The 22809-nt window shown below is 32.9% G+C and overlaps 1 protein-coding gene and 2 pseudogenes across 1 annotated transcript; all 3 read left to right on the forward strand.

Annotated features, from left to right (window-relative positions):
- Positions 1–643: 643 nt before the first annotated feature.
- LOC107916348 (phospholipase A1-IIbeta) lies at positions 644–2886 on the forward strand. The gene is made up of 2 exons (XM_016845608.2): positions 644–1389; positions 1881–2886. Exons 1-2 carry the CDS (start codon positions 871–873, stop codon positions 2604–2606), a joined length of 1245 nt encoding a protein of 414 aa, XP_016701097.1. The 5' UTR covers positions 644–870; the 3' UTR covers positions 2607–2886.
- Positions 2887–3825: 939 nt separating this feature from the next.
- On the forward strand, positions 3826–11452 carry LOC107916339 (uncharacterized; annotated as a pseudogene).
- A 7686-nt stretch (positions 11453–19138) lies between these two features.
- On the forward strand, positions 19139–21302 carry LOC107908504 (uncharacterized; annotated as a pseudogene).
- The last annotated feature ends 1507 nt before the right edge of the window (positions 21303–22809 follow it).

The raw sequence follows: 22809 nt of genomic DNA on the forward strand, positions 1-22809 counted from the left end.
TGTTTTCAACATAATGTTTATTACATCACTACTAAGTGAATTTTTTTAGTTTTAAAATGTCACGCTATTGAATTTAATTGAAAAATTAATGGTGGTAACAACTAACCTTGAATTTTTAACTTTGAAAAGTAGAGGAACTAAATTATAATATTTCATTAAAATATTAAAAAAATTTAATAGTTTTCATAATTTTTCAAATAAAAGTATAATTTTTATAAAAAATAAATTTCTTTATAATTTTTTTTAATAATTTAATAAACAAATAAATAAAAATCATGAAAATATTCATTAGGTCTCGTAATTTTTTTACATTTTTATAAACTAAAAAAATATATTTTTTACATAAAACAAATATTTAATAATTTTAATAACTTTTATTTTTAAAATTTTTTAATATATTCTTTAATTATCATCACATTTCGAAGATTCGTTGGACCACATAAAAAAAGTTAACATTATTTATTAGATGTGCTAATTTGTGTGACGGAAATTAAATTAAAGTATCAATTTGAACCAATAAAAGTTTGGTACCACAATAAATGTTGTCAAATTTAGGTATGAAATGGTATCAATTTTAGGTATAATAATCTTTTCTATAATTAAGGCATATATCTTTTATGTACGTTTTACTGTCCTTAAGGACTAATCTAGAAATTTGTAGTTTAGGTCTTTCAAAAATATTAATTTTAAGGGGTTCATTGGTAGGTATGAACATGTAGATTCACATTAATTTATTGATTTTTCTGTGATATTAATGTTCCGATTACAACTGTTTCTATCTATGGATGAGTGTTCTATATAAATGAACCCAACATATCCCAGTGAATCACATCTTCACTCATAAACCACTGAAACCAAAAGGAAAAGAAAATGGTTAAGTCCGACATGGCATCTCAATGGAGAGTACTGAGTGGCGAGAACGACTGGGATGGTTTACTCCAACCACTGAATCTCGATCTCCGCCGCTACATTATTCACTACGGTCAAAGGGCTGGTTCTGTTGGTGATCTTTACAATCAGAACAAACATGGTGAATTCCCCAAAGAGAAGTTTTTTGCTGAGGCCGGCCTTGAAAAAGGAAATGACTTCAAGTACAGCGTCACCCACTACATTCATGCAGGGTCAGATATTGTTGAGCCCGCATGGTTTGGATTTGTGGCAGTAACAACAGATGAAGGAAAGGCTGTTCTTGGAAGGAGGGACATTTTGATTGCTTGGAGAGGAACCATACATTACACTGAGTGGATTAATGATTTAATCGCTGATCCGAAATCTGCTTCGAAATTGTTCGGGATCGGCACTGAGGCGAAGGTGCACTCCGGTTTCTTGTCTCTTTATACTGGAACAAGGTCAAATTCTGCTGTTGACCACCTCAGTGCTAGAGACCAGGTAATAATAATACAGTAATACATAAGTATGATTGTAGATATATATATTATCAAATTCTCTGTTGTTATTTTTTCTGCTAAATTTGATTATTAATCTTTTTAATACATTAATTTTTTTAATAATGTTAATGTGATAACTCCTATCGTAGTCATGTGTACTTCATACATATCTAAAAATTTATAAAATAATATTCAAAAATAAAAATAAATTCAAAAAATTAAATAATTAATATATTCTTTAAAAATATATATTAAGTATACATGAATTGTCACATGAACTATTAATATGTTTAGAAATTTAAAATAAATACTCTTTTATTACAAAAAAAATAAAAGTTGATGATCAATTTGGACTATTTTTAAAAGTTGGAGCCAAAATTAGCACACAAAGAAAAATGACAATAGCATAATTCATCATTATGCCTGATAAATATGGTTTCATCTCTGTGTTAATTATGTGATTGATCTCATACGTACTGCATGCACATGTAGGTTCGAGATGCCCTAAGAGAACTGATGGACAAATACAAAGACGAGGAAATAAGCATAACTGTTACAGGATTCAGCTTGGGTGGAGCATTAGCGACCCTAAATGCAATGGACATCGTTGCCAATGGATATAACAAGCCCAGCAGCACCCTACTGGGTGCAAACAACCCGTGCATGGTGACAACTTTCACATTCGGCAGCCCTCAGGTTGGAGACTCTGGTTTCAAACAACTCTTTAAGAAACTCGTTGATCATCATCATCTTCGTCTTCTAAGAATTAGAAATGCCAATGACCCGGTTCATAAATGGCCATTTTGTACCCTTACCCACGTGGGAAAAAAGTTGACCGTTTATAGCAACAAATCACCCTACTTGAAGTATAAGTGGTTTTTCGGTAGAACATTGGAATGTACTGATAATCCCCCCCCGAATGATTATCATCCAAATATTGTTACCGAGGAAGAAATAATAGCCAACAGAGGCTTGTTGATTAACTGGGTAGCTGACTCTGTAAGTGCCCATAATATGGATGTATACCTGCATGGGATTGCGGGGGTACAAGAGGGAACGTCTGCGTTTCATTTGGAAGTTGATCTTGATTTTGCACTGGTGAATAAGTATTTAGACCGCCTGAAAGATGACTACAAAATTCCTGACCATTGGTGGGCAGGTGAGAATCGCAAAAGAATGGTTCAAGAGGATAATGGCCATTGGAAGGTTAGAGGTTAACATCTTAACACATAAGCTTTATGCATGTTTAAACCAAATAAATAAATAAAGTGGCTAATCATTATCTTTGATTGGCCTAAACAATATTAATCATATTTCCTATTTTACTAGTATTTCCTCGTGTTTGGTTTATTGGTCATGAATATTTATCTCATAATTTATGTAATAGGTTCATGGCCTAGCAGGGATTTTCTCCTATTAAGAATGTGTGAGTTGTATCGATAATGATCTTTATGTTATGTAATAATAATGACGTAATAAAAGTTATATATTGGGTAAACTCTTTAGATGTTTTCATGACCAAACAAAGCATTATACCTCTCTTTATATATATATATATATACACACCATGATAATGCAGTGAAATTATACTACTAGTCTTTGTATTATATGTGTAAATTATGGATTTAGTCCCTATATATATTTTAATTTTATCAATTTTAGTCTTTGCACTATTTGAATAGGTCAACTTTAGTTCACGCACTTCTTGAATTTTAAAATTTTAATCTTAACACAAATGACAACAATTAAATCTGTTTGGTTAAATTATGCCATTAGGTCTATACTATATGTAAAGTTATAGATTTAGCTCATATTCTTCAATTTGATCATTCTTAGTCCGTGTATTTTTCAAAATTTGAAATTTGTCTTAACACAAACAACAATCGTTAATTTTATCAACTGAATCTTTTTCGAGAAATATATGAAAATAACGAGCTGATATGACATTATACATATGATAATATGTTTATCTCATATGATTTGATCATAGTATAACTTAATATATGAATCTAATGGTTATAAGATTTTAAAAAAAAAATCTAATGGTTATAAGATTTAAATTAAAAAAATTGATCCCTACTCTTTTATTGGGGCGGTCTTGTTATTTTTAATTAAAATTTTAAAATTTTTAACTTCTTTTTATGAATTTTGTTTATAACTTTTATGGTTTTTAATAATTTTCAAATTTTAAAAGAGTTTAATTGATTTTTTAAATATGTTACTAAGGATTTTTTTACCCTTTAACGTTATTAGTTTTAAAACTTTTTGATTTACTTCTAATAAAAGAGTAGAGATTAAATTGAATAAATGTGTAAAAGTTGAGGAATAAAATTGTTATTATATATTATATATGAACACCAAAATTTAACATAGGGACTGCTTTGCTCATTCATCTAATATATAGAGATTAATTTGCCCATCTTTTTCAATTAAGGGGCTAAACTGCAGTCGAAGATATAATATGAATCAAGGGCTCTGCAACATGAATAATCATGATGTTTGGTAAGGGCATTTCTTTTGCTCAGGACAAAAAGATTGAGTCAACAGGTGATTCAGCAACCACTCTTACTGATCAAACTATGTGTGACTGCTCGTCGAACCCTAAGGATGGTTCAGTTGCTGAAAATTTTGTTGATCACCAAATCCAAACTCCTAATCAGCTGAATAAAGTACGTTATCTTATGAATCTGATGTTATCCAGATCACTTTTCTCAATAATTTGGTTATTTTCCAATCATTTAAATTGGTAAATTCAGTGAACAAAGTATATTCTCCTATCAATTGAATGTTAAGTAAGATTTAATTTTTCTCAATGTTTTTGTTGTTTTCTTTTTAATAATTTAATTTTGGCACTTTCAGTAAGTCGATTTGCTTGGGGTGTAGCTACTTGCTAAACGATGGGATTCATGGAGATTTCATTTATCCTATGGCGTTTCCCATCCTCACATCCGCAGAATAATCTCCTTTTCTTTTTGAGATTTGGGCTATTTAATTCTATTTAGGAATTTATCTTTCGAACTTTCAATACAATGATATGCCAGACATGGAACTACTGCCATTGTCAACTCATGAAGGGTTACTTCGGTAGTTTTAGCCGTACAGTTTCATATATTTATTCCATACACTTGTAGGTGCGGGAGTTGAATGAAAATTATATGCTTGTTCACTGTTCAGCTATTGTTTCCTTTTTTTTTCAGGAAGAAATGCATAGGTCTCCATTAGCAGGTTCCATACACTCATTATCTGCTAAAAGACAACAATTACTTCTGGATACTACAAATTCACCAAGACATGCACTTTTTGTTACTCCGTCCCCAAAACAATCAGGTTCTTTTTTGAGTCAGGGAAGCATAAAACAGGGTGGGATTGTGCCTTCTGTCCTGAAAAGTAACATCAAATTAAAAATTCTGGAGTGTACTCCCCTTGCTTCTGCTTTCAATGATGGAATTTTGAAGTCAAAAATTAGATTATCAGATTCCCTTTCTTCTAGAGCTTCAGCTTGTTCATTCAGTAAAATTATGGAACCGAGTGAAGATTTCCAGTGCCAACAGGTAACTGCACCCGCTATTAATCTGAAGGAGCAGTTATCTGGTGTTGGTCTGAAGCAGGGGGAAATTGATGGTCCTGTAACTCCAAAAAACATCAGCTACTTGAGCCAAGATGGAGGGACCACAGAGCTTTTAGAAGATAAAGAACATTACGAAAAATATGCTGAAAGAATGGGCAAAACTACTGCATTTAATTCCTTACCCATGGGGATCACACTTGAAATTGGCAAAGATAAGAGAGATCTCGATACAGCATATAAGCTTGTTTCTCCACTGATGAATAGGTTAAAAGAGAAGTTATGCTCATCAACAGAGCATCATAGCAGTCTGTCTGGCAATTTAAAGCCTCATGATCAGGATAACAGCATCATTATTGTTTCTAGAGAGGATCCTAACTCACTAGAAACAGTTCCTAGTAGTAATTATTTGACTGCAACAGCTGAAAACAGAACACAGTCCAGCTTACCACTTATTAAGGCCAACCATTTAACTGGGACTTCTATAGTAAAAAAGTTGAATGAAGGAGAAAGTAATGGACTTGATATGCTGAATGCTTCTGAGAACTCTAGGAACTTACCTGAGGGATTTACCTTGAAATTGCAATCAAGAAGCCCAGAGAAAAACATCGAAACTGCAATTGAAATAACCCAGTTCAGTGGAAGTTTCATTCAGGAACAGATAAAAGTTTCTTCTTCTTATGCTTCTCCAGATGCACCTAGAAGCAAAAATGACCAGTTGCCTTTAAAGGTATATATCTTCTCTGTATCTTCTCTTGATTGCCTGAATGTTTCCTAGCTCAGAATTCAAATTATGCTTGACATTTAAAGTCTGGTGCAATGATTGCTCAGAGCCCCTTCAGAAAGAAGCAAACTCAGAGTCCAACTTCAAAAGAGCCAAGTTGCAGGCCGTACAGGAAAGAAATGCATAGGGGACTATGTGGTGATAATATGCAACTACCTGTTGCAAAGGATGTACCATCTCTTAGCTGCCATTGAACCATACAAACGATTGATAACCATCTTCAAAGACCTGTGCAGGACCCAAGTCCTGACCAAGACACTCAGAACTCTTCAAAAAGAAAAAGAATAAGTGAAGTAGTTCTTGCAGACATGCACCCGGCAGATAAAAATAAGTGTATCCAGCAGAGTCCAAATTTTCGTGAAATTGGAGAAAAAAATATGGAGCATATGTTGGAATATTCGAATGGAAGTAACATCGGAAATAAAGGAATTGAAGGTGGCAAAACATTGATGAATATGACTGATGTATGCTTACAATGCCACTTATTTGTGGCACATTCAGGTTTTCTGATATAGAATGCAAGATTTTTCCTGTTAGTCTTCCTGTTGAATTGATTTGTACAACTTATATTGCAGATTTCCAGCAAACTTTCGGCAGATACAAAACAGCTACTGTCTCCTAGTTTTGATAAACTAAATATAAAAGTGGTAGATATCTTGTTTCTGTAATTACAACATTTTTTTACAACATTTTTCTAATGCAGTTATAATTACTAATAACATCTTTCCATAACCTAAACCCTGTGTAATAGTTTCCTTTTCTTTTTTCTTTGCCTTGAAAATTGGAATTTCCAGATAAACATGTTGGAAGATATATTACTTCATCAGCAGAAGGTTAATAAGTTAGAGATGCTCTGTTCTGAAATCCAATCCAAACTAGGTTCAGTAAGTAAAATTACCCACTTTTATTTTATTTTGCTGGGATACTCATTGCTTCCCCTACTAACCAAACTAGACTATCTTCTTGCTTATGCTGCCCTCATATATTGCTGTTGGCAGGCAAATGGTCAATCCTGCAATATTCAGTATAAGAGGTGCTTCCAGTTCACTCCCACAGCTTGATTATGAATGCGACTGATATTGGTTTCTGAAATTATTAAGGAAACTGGTTTAATGTTACAAGTTGAAAAGTTGATGAATTAATGTCCTTGCAGTGTAGCTGAAACAAGACTATTGCTCTATAGATTAATTTATGAAAAGGCTAAATTGCAGTTGATGCAAGTGAAGCGTGAAAGATTGCTGGTATTTGCTTTTCTTTATCTCTTTTTTTGGGGAGGGGGGTTCTGCTCAAATGTGTATTCTTTATCACCTTCCTACATCCCTCAATTAGAATCAGGTACAGTTACTGAGAACTGGAGTTCGGGAGTCTCAAATGTTGAAGTTAAATTATGTCAAGCATCCATCTGTGTCAGCTGGAAGAGACACTCAACTTGACAATAATACATGTTCAGTTAGATCTGGAGAGAACCTTGAGGTATGCTCATCAGTTGTGCTTTTGTTGTTATGGATTTCGTCTTTCTAATTTGTATACTCAAATGATTAGAAAGGAAAAAAGGTACTCCTCCAGAGATAACATTACTGCATGCAAATATGAAACTGTGTTTTATTTTAACTGAAACCTACATTTGGGTTGACTCCCAAATTTTATTGTCAGAAAGTGCTTTGATATCTGTCAAAGCCATTTAGAGGCTAAAAATTTTCTCTACTTTTTGTTGTTGCTGCTGGTATAAGCTATTTATTGGCTTGTACAAATATCAATTTCAATTCGGTGTAGAATATGGTTATTTTCTCTTAACCTTTTAACATATCTCAATGGTGAAGAAATTTGAATTAATTAATACAAGACTCAGGCTCAGTTTTCTTTGAAGTTCTGTTGACTTGATTTGGAGTGTAATATCATAGTTTTTTGGATGATTACAAAATCTTTATGTCTTCAACTTTCTTAACAGTATTTGCATATTAGACATTTCTTGTACAGGGATTTATCTTCTATATTTTGAGAATTACTACTAACATTCAGCACAGTGGATACCAGAGGCAATATGTGGAGAACTCTTACATTTGTTGTTTTGAATGATGTATTAGCATTCTCTCAGCTATAAATAAAATAAAATTCTAAACTTCATGTGTTTTACTGTCTCTTATGTTGTTTTAAAAGATATGGGCAATTGATATTTGGTTAATGCTTAATTCTATGCTAAAGATTTCTTTGTGTCATGACAGGGAACCAATGATAAAGTTAGGACAATGAAGCATGAGGCTGATGCTCTGGAGAAGAAGATCAACAATTTAACCAAGTCTCTTTGCCCTCACTTCAAGATAAAAGGAGAACTGAGTTGTGCGGATACTATTGATTTGCTTAATGATCATCTAAAGAAGAGAACTTGTTGGGGATATATACGCCAGGATATGCAGGTCTTATTAACTCTACTATAATTCTTCTCAAAACACATTGAAAATTATTTTATGTAACTGAGGCCTAACCAGTCTGTTATTTTGTTAGTTGTGGGAGGTTGATGTTCTGCAGAATAGGAATGGCTATCATAATGTTATTCTCAACTACCATGAGTTCTTATCTCAAAGGTTTTCCTTTTTAATATAGTTCTCTTTAACCCAGACTTGTTTATGCTAGAAAAGGTTTACCTTTGTCCTTATGTTTGATTTCAGTCTTACATTAGACACCAGTCCAAATTCAAGCATTTTTGTTGGAAACAAATTGAACGATGTAAACATCAGTAAGGTAACAAAGTCAACAATTTACATGAAGTCATTCCCTGTTATATTTGCCATGCTTATCTCTAAAATTGTATCTTGTTCATTAGAACTTCCCAAACATGGATGCTTGTTCTGCATTTGCTTTTGTCTTTAACCATGAATACACTAAGAAATATGTTGGGCCCAAATGTCTGGCGCAAGAAACACAAGTAAGTACTTCTGTCTCATAATTTCTTGCATCTCCTGCTTTTCTTTTCTTAAGCAAAACAAATTATTTCAATTTAATTTGGCATAATGAGTTTTTTGGCCCTCTAACTTTACAAAGAAATCATTTTAGCCTTCCATTTAATTTTTCATCTTTTTTGACCCTTGAACTTGCATTTTTTGTCAAATTACCCCAAAATGGATGGAAAAGTTAACAATTGTTAATTTTGCTGATGTGGATTATCTCGTGGATGACATGCCAACATTTAATTAATTTTTTAAAATTTAAAAATATATTTTTTTTATAATTTTAATGATTTTTAATTTTTTTATAGCTTTTTTAAATTTTTAAAAAATTAAATAAATGCTAAGGTGTCATCCACGAGTTAATCCACATGTATGCTACGTTAGCAAAGTTAAAAAATGTTAACTTTGGATTTGACAAAAATTGAATTTTGATTTTGATTGTACTAGAACGAAGCTATAGTACGTATGTTAAGTGGAGTGATTGTATAGTTTCTTGTAGCCGTTTGTTTAACTTTGCTCTACATTTATTCTGGTTTGATCTGATTATGCAGAGGACCAGTTCACTTTTACGAAATCTGCTTGATGTTATTGAGGAAGTACAGATAGCACGGTTAGAAATTAGGGGTCTGATTCTTACTAGCTTCCGTTCTCCATCTGGTACACTTTTATCTCCTCTTTATTATGTTTCTTAAATTTGTGGTTGTGTGATGTCGTGGGCTGAAATTCTTGCTTTGCGAATTTGACTTTTGATTCTTTTCTTCAGGAAAACAAAGTAGAGATGATGGATGACTAGATCATATTTCTTGTTTGATATAATGCCATTTGAAGCCTATGCATGCTTATCCTGCTACGAACTGTTTTACTTTTTATTTTGTTTTTTGTTTTTGTTTATTGGAATGGAGCTTAGCGTTTTGGGCGTTCTTGTTTTTATTTATGAGTGGTAGGATATAAGTCATAAAACTAGGGAAGGACAAGTTTTTCTATTTCCAGGACTCTTTCTTCAGTTAGTTTAACATATTCAAGGTAAAGCTGGTGCAAGACCATTCAAAGTTTTAGTGTTCCTCTCTTTTCCGATTTGTTTAAGTGTGGTCGTAAAAAGGTTTGGCATAGCCCACACATGGCTTGGTGAAGTTAAATCTATGTGTTTTTTTAAATAAAAAAGCTAAATCTTTTTTAAACTTTTGCACTTACGTTGCCAAAGAAACAATGGTAACTTCGTTATCTTGGCTTTATAGTTGTCATCTGCCTCTTGGTTTCTAGAACTGTTACGATATATGACTTATAATGCAGTTTTTTTTGTCTGCTGACTGTATAAGTTGCTTGATTTCTTTGCTGTCCCAAATCCTAAATCATTGTAATGTCAAATTGCCAAATAGCATGTTCTACATTGGAATGCTCATTTGGCTTAGTTACCATTTCTGCATTTACCAAAGATATGCACAAAATCAACTCTCCGCTTTCTCTAGTCTGTCCAATTTTGAGTGATATATGTCTACTGAGAGAACATATTTTGCCAGATTAAAACTTGATAGCACCTCCTTTGTTTGCAGCTAAGCAGCTGGATTTGCAGCTTGCTTTCATTGATTTTGAGAGTGGTGTAAAGCTGATAATGTCTCTCGACTTGACATGTTTGAACTGGTAAAGTCTTGTCTAAATCGTTTTTTCTACTTAACCAATAAGCATTTTGCAAATCTGATCTATGTCTTATAGCTGAGTCATTGAGATTGGATGTATGATCTTTTTACGTGGTTGAAAATGTATGCTCTAAGGAGAATCTATTAATTTGTAACATTAATCCAACATATCCAGAGCATTGATCCTTGGCAAAGAGTTTGTGATTGCTACGTAAATTATGTTGATTCTTATATAGTTTCTACGGATTGGTTTGGTTCATTATTTTTTCTGGACTTCTAATTAATAATTTTCTTTTCCTTCAATATTTAGTGTCTGAGTTCAGCTGGGCTAACTTTTGGACTAACTGGTCTCTGTAAACTTTTGCTTAACTCTTGCCATAGAAGTGCAACCAGTTGTCAGCTCTTGTTACACCCACATTTCATATGGCTCAGATTGTAACATAAACTAGACAACTGTTGCTTTCGAGTTCAAGTAAATTCTGTAATTCTCTGAATGTAGAAATATTAATTCTGGACAATTTGGGATTACTTTGTTGTATGTGCTGTCATCATTGTAAAATATAACATTATGCATCAACAGGTGTCAAGGCAGATATGTTTTGTCGTAATTTGTTGAATAGTTATACTGGCTTATCTTGCCTCTTGATTTCTTACAGTGGGGTTTATCCTTCAGAGATCCTTCCCCATCATTTCCAGACTTCCTCCACTAGGACAGACGACTTACACTGTCCACTCTCAATTGAAATAAAAGCTGCAATCAGTAATCTTAGAGCTGGGTACTCAAGGATAATAAGGCTCTGTAGGTGTGTTACCCAGGTGCTGCAATCTTCAGGCAGGTGATTGGGGTTTTTTTATTTAACATCTTAAAGAAGAGAGAAAGGGCACCTACAATTTGTCGTTCGCTCTTTGTTGCTTGATTGAGCATTATATCCTTTTTTTTGTAAGCTGCACTACAAGGTGACAGACTTGCTCCAACATCTTCAGAAACGGTAGATGCATTTCTTTCTCATATTTGTTGACCACTTTTTTTGTGGTTCCGTAAATGTTTATTGCAGTCCCTTAAAGTAGCCAATTTACACGAATGCTGTGACTTTGAACCGAAATTGCACTCTATGTAGTAACACACGTCTTTTTCCTTTTTTGGCCGCTCAGCTTTACTGTTTGTTTGATTGTTTGTTCATTCTAACTCATTAATGGTTGAGGGCTAATACTATCATGACCCAACCCAGCTCGCAGGGCATGAGCTGTGCTGTGATAACATAAGTTGAAATTGTCTTTTTTGGGTCTCATAGGTCCCACAATTTTTCATCTTCAGATGCGTTTTCAGAAATTCGAACCCGTATCACAATACACGCAAAAATGATACGGTTGTTCTACAATATCAATTGGAATCCATTTTACTAAGTGCACTCATTTGTGGTGTAAATATAATATGGGTGTCCAAAGAGAACAGTTTCGGATTATGTTCAAACAAGATAAACTTGTGTCCCAAGTTAAGTCATGTTGTGAGGTAAAAAAACATTGGACCAATGGGCTCAAAGAGGATAATTTTGATTTATGCTTCCAAGGCATAGCCCATGCCTTGTTAGTTGGCTTGGGTCATGAGATAAAAAGCTGCTTTTGTATCTTACGATTTAATTCAACTTACAAGGCATAGGTCATGTCATAATAACATAATTTAAATTTGTCTTTTTTATGCCCTCACAAGGTTTTGTCACTCTTAAATGCGCTTTGAGAGATTCAAACCTACATTGCAACCTACAAATGAGTGTACTTTGTCAAATGTGTTGTGACATGGGCTCGAAACTCTGAAGGCACATTAAACCTAGTGAAGGGACCAGCATATTTATGTTTCGAAAATCAATGGTCATGTTCATTCGCGGAGTCTTGGATTGAAGTGCAGAATTTCGAACTGTTTGGACAACCAGAAGGTTGTTCTGCCATCCCCTGCTAAATGAGGTCAGCTATTCTCCACCTTTTGAAAGAAAAGGAAAAGGGTTCCCCATTCAGTTGTAGAATTGCTTCCATCATTCCTGTTTGAAATCGTAAATAACTAGAACCACCCATTTAATTTATATGTGCTGATGAGCTCTTTTAGCCAGTGTAGGACGTTGTATGTGTTCTATTAGAAATGTCTTAGAATTTGATTATCTATCCACAGGCAGAACGGAGGCCCCTGACTCGATTTTTGGACAGTTTAATTTATCCGAAATTAGTGTTTAGGTCATAGTTTCATTGTAAACTTTTGTTCGGCCAAGTAAGAAAAGTGTCTAGCTAGTTATAGACGTGGATTATGTGTCTAACCACCACGTACAGCTGTTCCATTTATTTAGGGCTAGTTTGGATAGGCGGTGTGTTTACTTCCGGTGAGGTTAAAAACAGCGGTGGCGGTGAGATTAGTTACTGTAGCGGTGAAGTTGGATACTGTAGCGGTAAGATTAGAAACAATGGTGGAGTGTGTGTTTGGATTCAAACGCAGCTATAACGGTGAGGTGAGAATAAAAAATGACTATTAAGGACATCATATTAGAATTGATATATAATAGAAGTTTTTTAAATTATTTTACTTTTTTAAAATTATTAAAATATGTGAATTTATAAATTCATTTAATAAAATATTAAAATGTATCTTCCAATATTTTAATGAATTATATAATTAATTTAAATTATTTATTAGATAAAATGATAATTATTTTTAATTTTTTATAGTTAAATATTTTTTTTATAACAATGATAAATATTATTTTCACAAATAGTAACATTATACTTGGATAAATTTTTGAAGTATCTAAACGGATGATTTTTAATAAAAAAAATATAATAACATAAGACATAGCAAGTTTCATTATTACTAGAAATTAGGTTATGATACAAAATGTTTTTACAAATATGGATTCATTAAACTAGTTGCAATGGTTTCCCTTAACATCGTGATTTCAAGGTCACTTTCTCTGTTAGAAGAACTCGATTCACCTCTATCAAACTGGCTTGAAGAGACTGGCATGTCGGGTATATTTTCAAATTCTCGAAAATCCTCATCATTTGACCAAGCATGTATTCGAATGTAATTATGCAAAACCATTGTTGCAATAACTATTAAAACCTGCTTGTTGAATGAATAACTTGGAATATCTCTTAATATTAGCCATTTTTTTTCCACACTCCAAATGTTCGTTCAATCACAGAGCGTAACGAAGAATGGGCATGATTAAAGATTTCTTTTTTTTCAAATACTTGATGATTACCTCGACGAAAATCAGGTAAATGATAGCGTTCCCTCTATATGGACCTAGAAAACCTGCCATTTGTGGATATCCTGAATCCACAAGATAATATTTTCCTACAAAAAAGTAAAACATAATATCATGTTTAAAAATAATTTAATATTTTTAATATTTTTTATGTAAAAAGTAATTAAAAAATTAAAGTTCAACCTGGTGGAGGGTGTGGAAACTTCAACTTTTGTTTTCTAAGTGCTTGCAAAAAAATTCTACTATCATGTGTTGTTCCTTCCCAACCAGGAAATGCAAAAATAAAGCACATGTTGAAGTCACAAACTGCCATAATATTTTGAGTTGGTTCACCTTTTCATCCGATATAAGGTATTTGCCAAGAAGGTGAAATGCATGCTTTTATGTGTGTTCCATCTATTGCCCCAATACAATCCTTTAAAATAAATACAAGTAATAAGATAAAAGTTAGAATAATTTATATTTTAAAAATATAAAGATTGTGTAAATATTACCTTAAAGTGAGGCCAATATCTTGTATCATGTCGAATATGGTTCGGTATTTCCTCGAATTGACCTTCAGTGGGTTTAATCGTGTCTATTCCCATTCGAGCAAATATATGCAACATATCAGTAAAAATTCGACTAACAGTTTCCCCAGATCGTTGAAATCGCTCTGTTGCATTTGAATTTGATTATCTATTTCCAAGAATGTACAATGATAATGCTAACTTCTCCATCGCCGATACTTTCTCATTCTTTAAGCCATAATTTGTTTGCAAATCATGCAACAAGCTGTGAAATATATCTTTTGGCATCCTAAAACTATTCATGCAACGATCATCATGCCCATTTAATACTTCGTCTACCCACATTTGACCTGTATAATTTGAATCCATACGTGGTTGCATAGTGAAATAAGTTTCATGGTGTACCAATACACTGCTTAACACATATTCTTCCTCTTCATGATAATTTTTGTTCTCAACTTGGGTAACAATTGTGGCTATTCTTCGTTGAGCTTCTTCACTTAATTCAAGGGTATCATAATTCATATCAAAACTATTATACATATTGTTAAATTCATCCATAACCTGAAAAAGTAATCAAATGAAAATAAATCCTTTAAAATCTCGTGACATTCTATACAACACAGAAACTTGATTAAAAGCATAGCATAAAAATATCAAACATAAAAGTATCATACATTAGTTTTACATATAAAAAAGTAGTATAGTTATATTACAATAATAATTCTAAGGAGCTTATGGTGGAGGTGGTTGATGGTATGGTTGGAAGGGAAATGAGGATGTTGCTACCAAGGATGAAAATGATGTAATTGGATTTTGTTTAGCATACTCACGTCGAAGCCACCAAACCCTATCATCTGGATCTAAGTTCAAAAACACTTCTCGTTTCACCGGTATTTGGAACATTTTGGTGGCAAAATAGTACAGTTCATCTTTTTTTAGAATTTCATCTCCCAAAGCACGCAAAGCATCCATTGCATTTGAAATAGTATATTGAGAGTGAGGGACAATAATTTCATTCACTGACTTCTTTGGACTAGCCATACTCTCACACAATTTCTCAATCTGAGTAGTTAATGTATTTCTTGATTTTTTTCCTTTACCGTGTACAGCCCCAAGTGCTTGCTTTCTTCGATTAGGAATTTCATGAGAAGGGTTTGATGGTAAATCATCAGGAGGAATACTTTCATTCTCGTTACTATGTTCATCTAAATCACCAAATCCCTCATTAGGCGCATCATCTCATATAGGAACCCCACTTGGAAGAACACCAGACGAAGGTGCCCATGCGTTCTCTCCGGTGGCTACAATGCCACCAAACATTTGCCACATTAACTCATTCAATCGTGGTTCAATTCCTTTCTTCTTAAATCCTTTAAAATCATGATTTTCCTACATAACATGTTAAATGTTAAATGTTATACTAAGATTTTTATAATTGTAAATTATTAATTTCAATAAACTTTATGCATTAAAATAATGATAAAGTGAACACTAACCTGTATTTTTGCAGCCCAATATTCTTCGGTAGCATCGACCGTCTTTTTAGATGGACACCATCCAATACCTGTAGATTCCTTAAGCAACTCCCTCCATAACCTCCATTCCTTTTTTAATGTATTCCACTTATTTTTCAATTGAGGTTTTCCATATTTTTTTGTATTTTTGCTTGAAAAAGAGCAATGACATTTTCTCATTCTTTTGAATTTAGATAAGTTGTCGGTCTATTACCGGCATTCACTTCATTCACGCAAAGTTCACAAAATATCAACGTCAGCTCATCATCCCAAACAGCTTTTGTTGCTAAGCTACTATCTCCCTCCACAAAATTTCGTGTCTTTACCATCTATTGTCATTGATATAATTCAGTCAATGTGCTAGCATTCACCAAGAAGCATAGAGCAAATATATAGTCTGTAGAAACCATTTTTATTTTTGGAAAAAAAATAAAAATTTTGTTGTCGACTTTAAAAAATGGAAAAAATTGAGAGTCGCCACCAATCTTTATTAAGGTGTGATTGGATCAACTAAAACGACTTTGGTCTACGAGTTTTTAGAAAAACGGGTTTGGGAGTCAGTTACGTTCGAGGAAGGATTAGCACCCTCGTAACGCCCAAAAATTAGTATCAAATTGATTAATTAATGTCTTGAAGTCGAGAGTTTAAAAAATGCGATTCTTAATTAAATTAAATTATTTATTAAGACCTTCTCAAAAGAAAAAAAATATCACACCCAATGCGTTAGGGCACAACATTTTATTCTCTTCACGATGAGTTAGTCAAAAACTCGTGTAATAAAATTTAAGAAAATATCTAATTGTTTAAAATTTATGAAGAAATCGCAGCCCAATACGTTAGGGCATGATTTCTTAAAATCCCAAACATTCAATATTTCCCTTTTTAAAAAAATCTTTATCTCGAGAAATCAACGTGTCACATCTAATACGTTAGGACACAACACATTGAATTCCCGATGATAAGTTTTATTTTGTTTGATTAAAGAGCAATCCTCGATTGTTAGATTTTACAAAAAAATCGGAACCCAATACGTTAGGGCTCAATTTTCTTGAAAAATCCTAAATACGAGTATTATCCCTATTTTGAAAAGTTATATTTTAAAATCGAGTAAAAAAGATGATGTAATATTATGTTGTATGTATAAATGTCACAATAACAAATATAATAATAAATATGATAATGGCATATAAATAATATAAACAAATAAATAAACGAAACAGATATACATAAAGGAGAAAAAAGTTAATGACATGCAAAGTATTAAATAAACGAGCAAGATAAAAAAATTAATGAAAACATAAATAAATAAAAAAATAAACAAAAAAAATAAAGAATAAAGGTATATGACATATACATTTAAAACTATGAAGAATGCAAATGAATTTATATATAAATTTATATAAACAAAATACATATTTGTGAAAATAAAGAAAAGTATAGAAATATATATATATATATAAATTTTAAAATATGTGTTAAAATATAAGTAGATATTTAAGCATTTTTGAAAATAAAAAAAACATATATATATACGTGTTTATAAACATAAACGAATATTTATTTTTTAAAAAATATATATAGATTAAAATAATAAATACATTACCAAAAATAAATATGTGTATATATATAAATATGAAAAAAAATATTAGTTTGAAAAAAATAATAATACATATGTACATAAAAATATACATGTAAATAATAATTACATATAAAAATTAAAAAAATTACATTATTAAAATTAATTAATTTTAAGATAAATGTAAAAAGGATTAAATTGAACTGCAAATAAAAAATCTGGAGTAAATCCGTAAATAAATAAAGCCCAAAGGACTAGATTAAACGCGTGAATTACATAGAGGGGCTGGAAGGGAAATCTTCCCTTCTCCTCCAAAACGGCGCCGTTTTGTCTTTCTTCAAAAATAAACAAAACAGAAAGAAAAAACATTAGAAAACCATTCTATTTTTTTTAAAGGAGAGCAGTGGCTCTGCTAGGGTTTTTTTTAACCCACTCTTTGCGCCGCCGTTCAAGCCTAGTGCTCATGCCCCGATTTCGACGGAGAAGACATTGGCTCGACGACTCCGGCGACCAAGTAAGTCTCTTCCTCCTTTCTTTATACTTCAAACGAAAAATAAATAAATAAAACAAAAAGGAAAAAAGAAAAAAAAACAAAACGAAACTAAGAATGATGAACACTGAGTAAATAAAATGGAAAATCACCTTTTGTATTCAAAAAATTTTATATCTCTCTCCTATCAATATTTTTTTCTGTATTTTCTTTGTATCCCCTTACACTGAATCCCCTCTTTTTTTCGATTTCCCCCCTATATTACAGTGTATTGATGGCTTTTTTATAGCCGAAATAAGAATAAAAATGAATTTGTTTGATTTGATTCTGTAAATATTTGATTTCCTTTCCTTTTTTTGTTGTTTGATGCTTGATGTGCAGGTACAATCGGATCTTGGCTGCGCGAGGAGTTAGGTGGCTGCGGCGCAAAGGTTAGAAACCCTAGGGTTTCTGGCGTTCCTGGGTCACTGTTGTTTGGGCCGTTGCTCATTTTGGGCCTTACTGGCCCTTTTGTAATTTGGGCCATTTACCCGGGCCAAAATCGGGTATTACATAGTCTATAAGTTATATTAGACATCTCCCCATGCTAATCTTTATCTAGCCACACCCAAAAAAAAAAAACACTTTACAGCCTAAGTTTACTAGCACCTTAATTGAAAGCTTCAACTTAATGGAAAAAGGGGAAATGAATGCAACAAAAATATAATATTCAAGTCTCATATTTACTCCATTTCTGATTCTCTTGGACACAAGACATATTTATATGGATATCAGACTTAAGTCTCTGGGGCAAACTGATAAAATTAAAAAAAGATCTGCAATACAATTTCTACAATACAATTTCTTCATGTTTCTGTCAAATAAATACAGGGGCTTTGGGCCTTTGGCTACAAGCACTGATATGTTTATTTAATATGAGTTGTCAATGTTACTTTCACTATATATTAGTTTTATTAATTTTGTATTCACTATCATATTTATTATCATTTGCACTATTATATCTTTATTTCCATTGAATTACTATTGTTAAACTTTTCACTTCTATATACATTTATGCACATTATATGTATGTTTGTATATGTGTCCACTGCATGTGAGAGGCAGGACACGTTGCGCTCTGTACTGCAGTTTTCAAGTTTGCTTTTCTTTCTTCTAAGAGCTGACTATCTGATCAAATAAGGGATCAGACTGCTCCTGGTGTTCGAACTAGTCATTAATGGTAAGCTTCATTGGTATCCTTTCTTTTTTCTGGTATGCGACCACCGAGACTGAAGGTGGAAAGTTGAAATCTTCTTTTATTATTATGCATTCTATATGTGCTAGAGTTTACATTCATTTTGTTTTTTTCTCTACTCTTTCTCTCCCACTTGTTACTATAACCCCGAAACAAGTAAAGTAAGGATCCATTTGTTTATTTTCACGCGAATAGTCTTTTTTCTTATTCTGTCTAAAGTGGCTTTTTCCTTTTTTTATCTCTTTATGGATGAGCTTCACCGGGAAGTGGCTCCATTTCTTACTGCGTTGAGGGCATCCACAGTGGAGTTAATCCACCACCAGGCCGGCCCTTCTGGAAGCTACCCTTGGCTAGTCTCTAAATGCTTGCCCGATAGTTGTTTGATAAAATTCCTAAGAAAGGTTGCTTGCTGAATGAGTTTAGTTTTGGGATTTTGGTTCGTGGGTATTGTAGATTTGGCCTTGCTAATAAAGGGTTGGAGCTTTTGGATTTGATGAGAAGTTCTGAGATTTTGCCTAACAGGATATTTTTAACTTGATTGTTGCCACTTTCAATGGTTTGAGCGACACCGATGGTCCATCATTTAGAAGGATAGTTGTAATTTTGGAGACTCTTGCGAAATATAGATCATGTGTTGTGATGTTGGATCTTGAATGTGATGATTTGGTTAATGAAATGTTCAGTACATTTTTTTCTGTTGTAAGGTATGTTTTATTCCATTATTTATTTAATGTTTTATTCCATTATTTATTTAATGTCAAGAACCGTTTACTCATCGGTTCTGCTTACCAAAAAGTATGCGTTGCATGTAACATGAGTGCTTTTGTTTTTGTTGAATGTAGAATTTTGAAATGGCTTTATGGTACAACATGATATTGGTCTTAGTATTTCACTTTAGTGCAGTGGCTAAGATATGCCTGCAACCTCTTTTTGTTCATTGTAGTATCTTGAGCATACCTATTTGTGTGTGCATGTCTGTCTTGTGGTTGGGTTGGTACTTGAAAGTTTCATCTTCCCTTAAGTTGTTTTTATAGTAAGAATCTGCATGTTGTTTAAATCATTTTCCTGTATGTTTTGAATTATCTTGGACTGGAGGACTGATGTTAACTACATATTGCAGGGATGATCATCCAGAAAGTGTTTTATCAGCTATGCAAACAATCATGATTGTGGTGTTAAAAGAGAGTGAAGATGTTTGAGATGACTTTTTACTTGTTATATTGTTTGCATTAGGTCGTAATAAAAGTGTAAGAATTTCATATTTGCTATTGGCTTATTGCTTACAAATTGTATGGCTGCTTATATTTATCCCCTAGGAATTATAATTCTGAAGGAAATTGATTTCTAGAATCTATAATCTCAGGGTGTTACTCAAGCTTCCAGGAGACTTGCTATGAATGTCATAGAGCAGTGTTCAGAAAAACTTGAAGCTGGCATAAAACAGATTCTTATTTCAGTGATGTCTGGAGATAATCAATTAATAAAAAGTGAAATTGACTATCATGAAGTTATCCATGGCATTTATCATTGTGCTCCTCAGATTCTGTCAGGTATTGTCCCATACCTCACAAGAGAGTTGTTGGTATGAACACAAAAATTCTTTTTCATTTCTACTAATTACTTAACTGCTTTAAGATTTTGTCGTCCATGTGAAGACATATTTATTTTTTGTTTTTGAGAATTTTTGTATATTCTAAAATAATTCTTATAATCTTTTTGAGGATGAAATGTTTGTGGTTTTGGAGAGTTTAGGTTCAGCCTTTGCGAAAATGGGGGCTTTTTCTTTTTCTTTCCTTCCTATTATGGATTTGTCATAGTTTAGTCTTAAGTTTGGAAAATGAGTTCAAAGATGGTTGGAGTTGATTGACAATTTCTATGGTTGGAGTTGATTGACAATTTCTAAGGTTTATAAATTATAAATTCTAATATATGCAGGCTGATCAATTAGACACTCGTTTGAGAGCTGTGAGATTGGTTGGATCCATTTTTGCTCTGCCTGGTGCTACCTGGTGCTAATATATGTGAAGCATTTCAGCCAATATTTTCAGAATTTTTGAAGAGGTTGACTAATAGAGTTGTCGATGTTAGAATGTCTGTCCTCGAACATGTTAAGATCTGTCTGTTGTTAGATCCCTCTAGACCTGAGGCTCCTCAAATAATCTGTGAGTTTCTTTTGATTTTTGTTTTCTCAAAATATATAGTTATTTATGTTAGTTCGCTAATTTTGACATTGTTCTAAATTTTCTAACTGCCCTATGTGATCGGCTTTTAGACTATGATGAAAATGTTCGAAAGCAAGTTGTGGATGTAATTTGTGATGTTGCTTGTCATTCTTTTGTTTCCATTCCCGTACGGGCTGTAAAACTAGTTGTAGATCATTAATTCATAATTGATTTTTACTTTCCTTCATGTTTTCTGTTGGACCTTGTGCAATTTGTAGGAGTCACTTAATTAGTGCTCTATGCAAAGCAGGAAAGATGAAGCTAAAAATATTTCTACCATTATCTAATAAAATCCTAATATTTCTACCTTCAGGATGTTAGTATATGTGGTCAGAAGGAAGCCTTTTATAGTTTAATATTTCTACCTCATGCACAAACAATTAAAGTAGTATAGTTATTATTTTCTTAGCTAAGAACAATGTGAGAAGGAAAAACAGAAACTACTTTGATACAATTCAAACACATATATAGAGTGGAAAAAGAAGGGTTTTGACTTACCAGATCAAAGTTGAGAACAAGATTGATTGAGAACAAGATTGATAGGATGAGTCAAAAAATAGAGCTTCTTTGAGTCTGCTTGTTGTTGGTGGGGTTTTGTAAGAGTGTCAATTGAAGAGCATGAGTTGAAGAGCAGGGTTTTCTGCAGATTGGGAAAGAAATTAGTTTAATTTTCAAGGATAAAATGGTAAAATAATAAATAAAAATAAGGGTATTTTTGTCTGTTACAGTGCCAACAGATCAGTTTAGCCCTCCACTGCTGCTGAAATCTCCAGCTGAAAATCAGCTGACCAGTGTGGTGGAGAAGCAAACTCACTGCACTAACACCCTAAACCAAACAGCACAGCAGTGAGTTTGGCACCATATTTTCCTTGAAAACACACCTCACTGGCTGTAAACCTCAAACCAAAGGAAGCCTAGTCGCCCATGTCTCCAGGTCCCAAAATATTAATAATCAGTATTTTACCTACACCTAGACATGTTCATGGCCAAGCTGAGCTTGAAAAGTGAGAGAATTTGGATAAAAATATAGTTTTGAAAAATGAGTTTAAACAAAAAAAAAATAAGACCCATTTTGAAAATAGGTCGAGCCTCGGTTAAGGCTTTTTGGGCCTGAGTCTAGCCCAGCCTGAATATGCAAAAAGAAAACCTGTTGTTTTTTTTACTGATTTCTTTTTTTCACTATTTTGTTATTATTATTTGCATTGTATAACTCTTTTTTATTATTAATTTTGTTACTATTTTAGATGCATTTGCTCGTTAAGTTGCACCTAACTTAATGTTATTGAAGTATACATATTTTTTACAATTTTATTTTCAATTTGTTGGGAAAAAATTATTTTAATATTTTTAGTATTTTTGATGTATTATTTTTAAAATATATATATAATAATTAATACGGGCTGAGCTGGTCTCAGGTTTTAGCATTTTTATCCGGGCTAGGCTTGGGCAAAATTTTAGGCTCATTGTCCCGATCTAGCAAACGGGCCTAAAGTTTTGGTTAGATCTGGCCCGAACCATACCCGACCTATGGACACCTCTACCTACACTGTGTGGTCGTATTGTGGAGGGAAAATAATTAATCCAAAAAGGGAAACATAGAAGAAAAAACAAGCGTGTGAGAATGATTTTCTAAGCTATTTTAGGTCAGATGAGGAGGAGGAGGAGGAGGAGGAAAAGGTGTTTGCTTCGTACAA

The sequence above is a fragment of the Gossypium hirsutum genome, chromosome D08, assembly GCF_007990345.1.
Source record: "Gossypium hirsutum isolate 1008001.06 chromosome D08, Gossypium_hirsutum_v2.1, whole genome shotgun sequence".
Taxonomy (NCBI): Eukaryota; Viridiplantae; Streptophyta; class Magnoliopsida; order Malvales; family Malvaceae; genus Gossypium; species Gossypium hirsutum.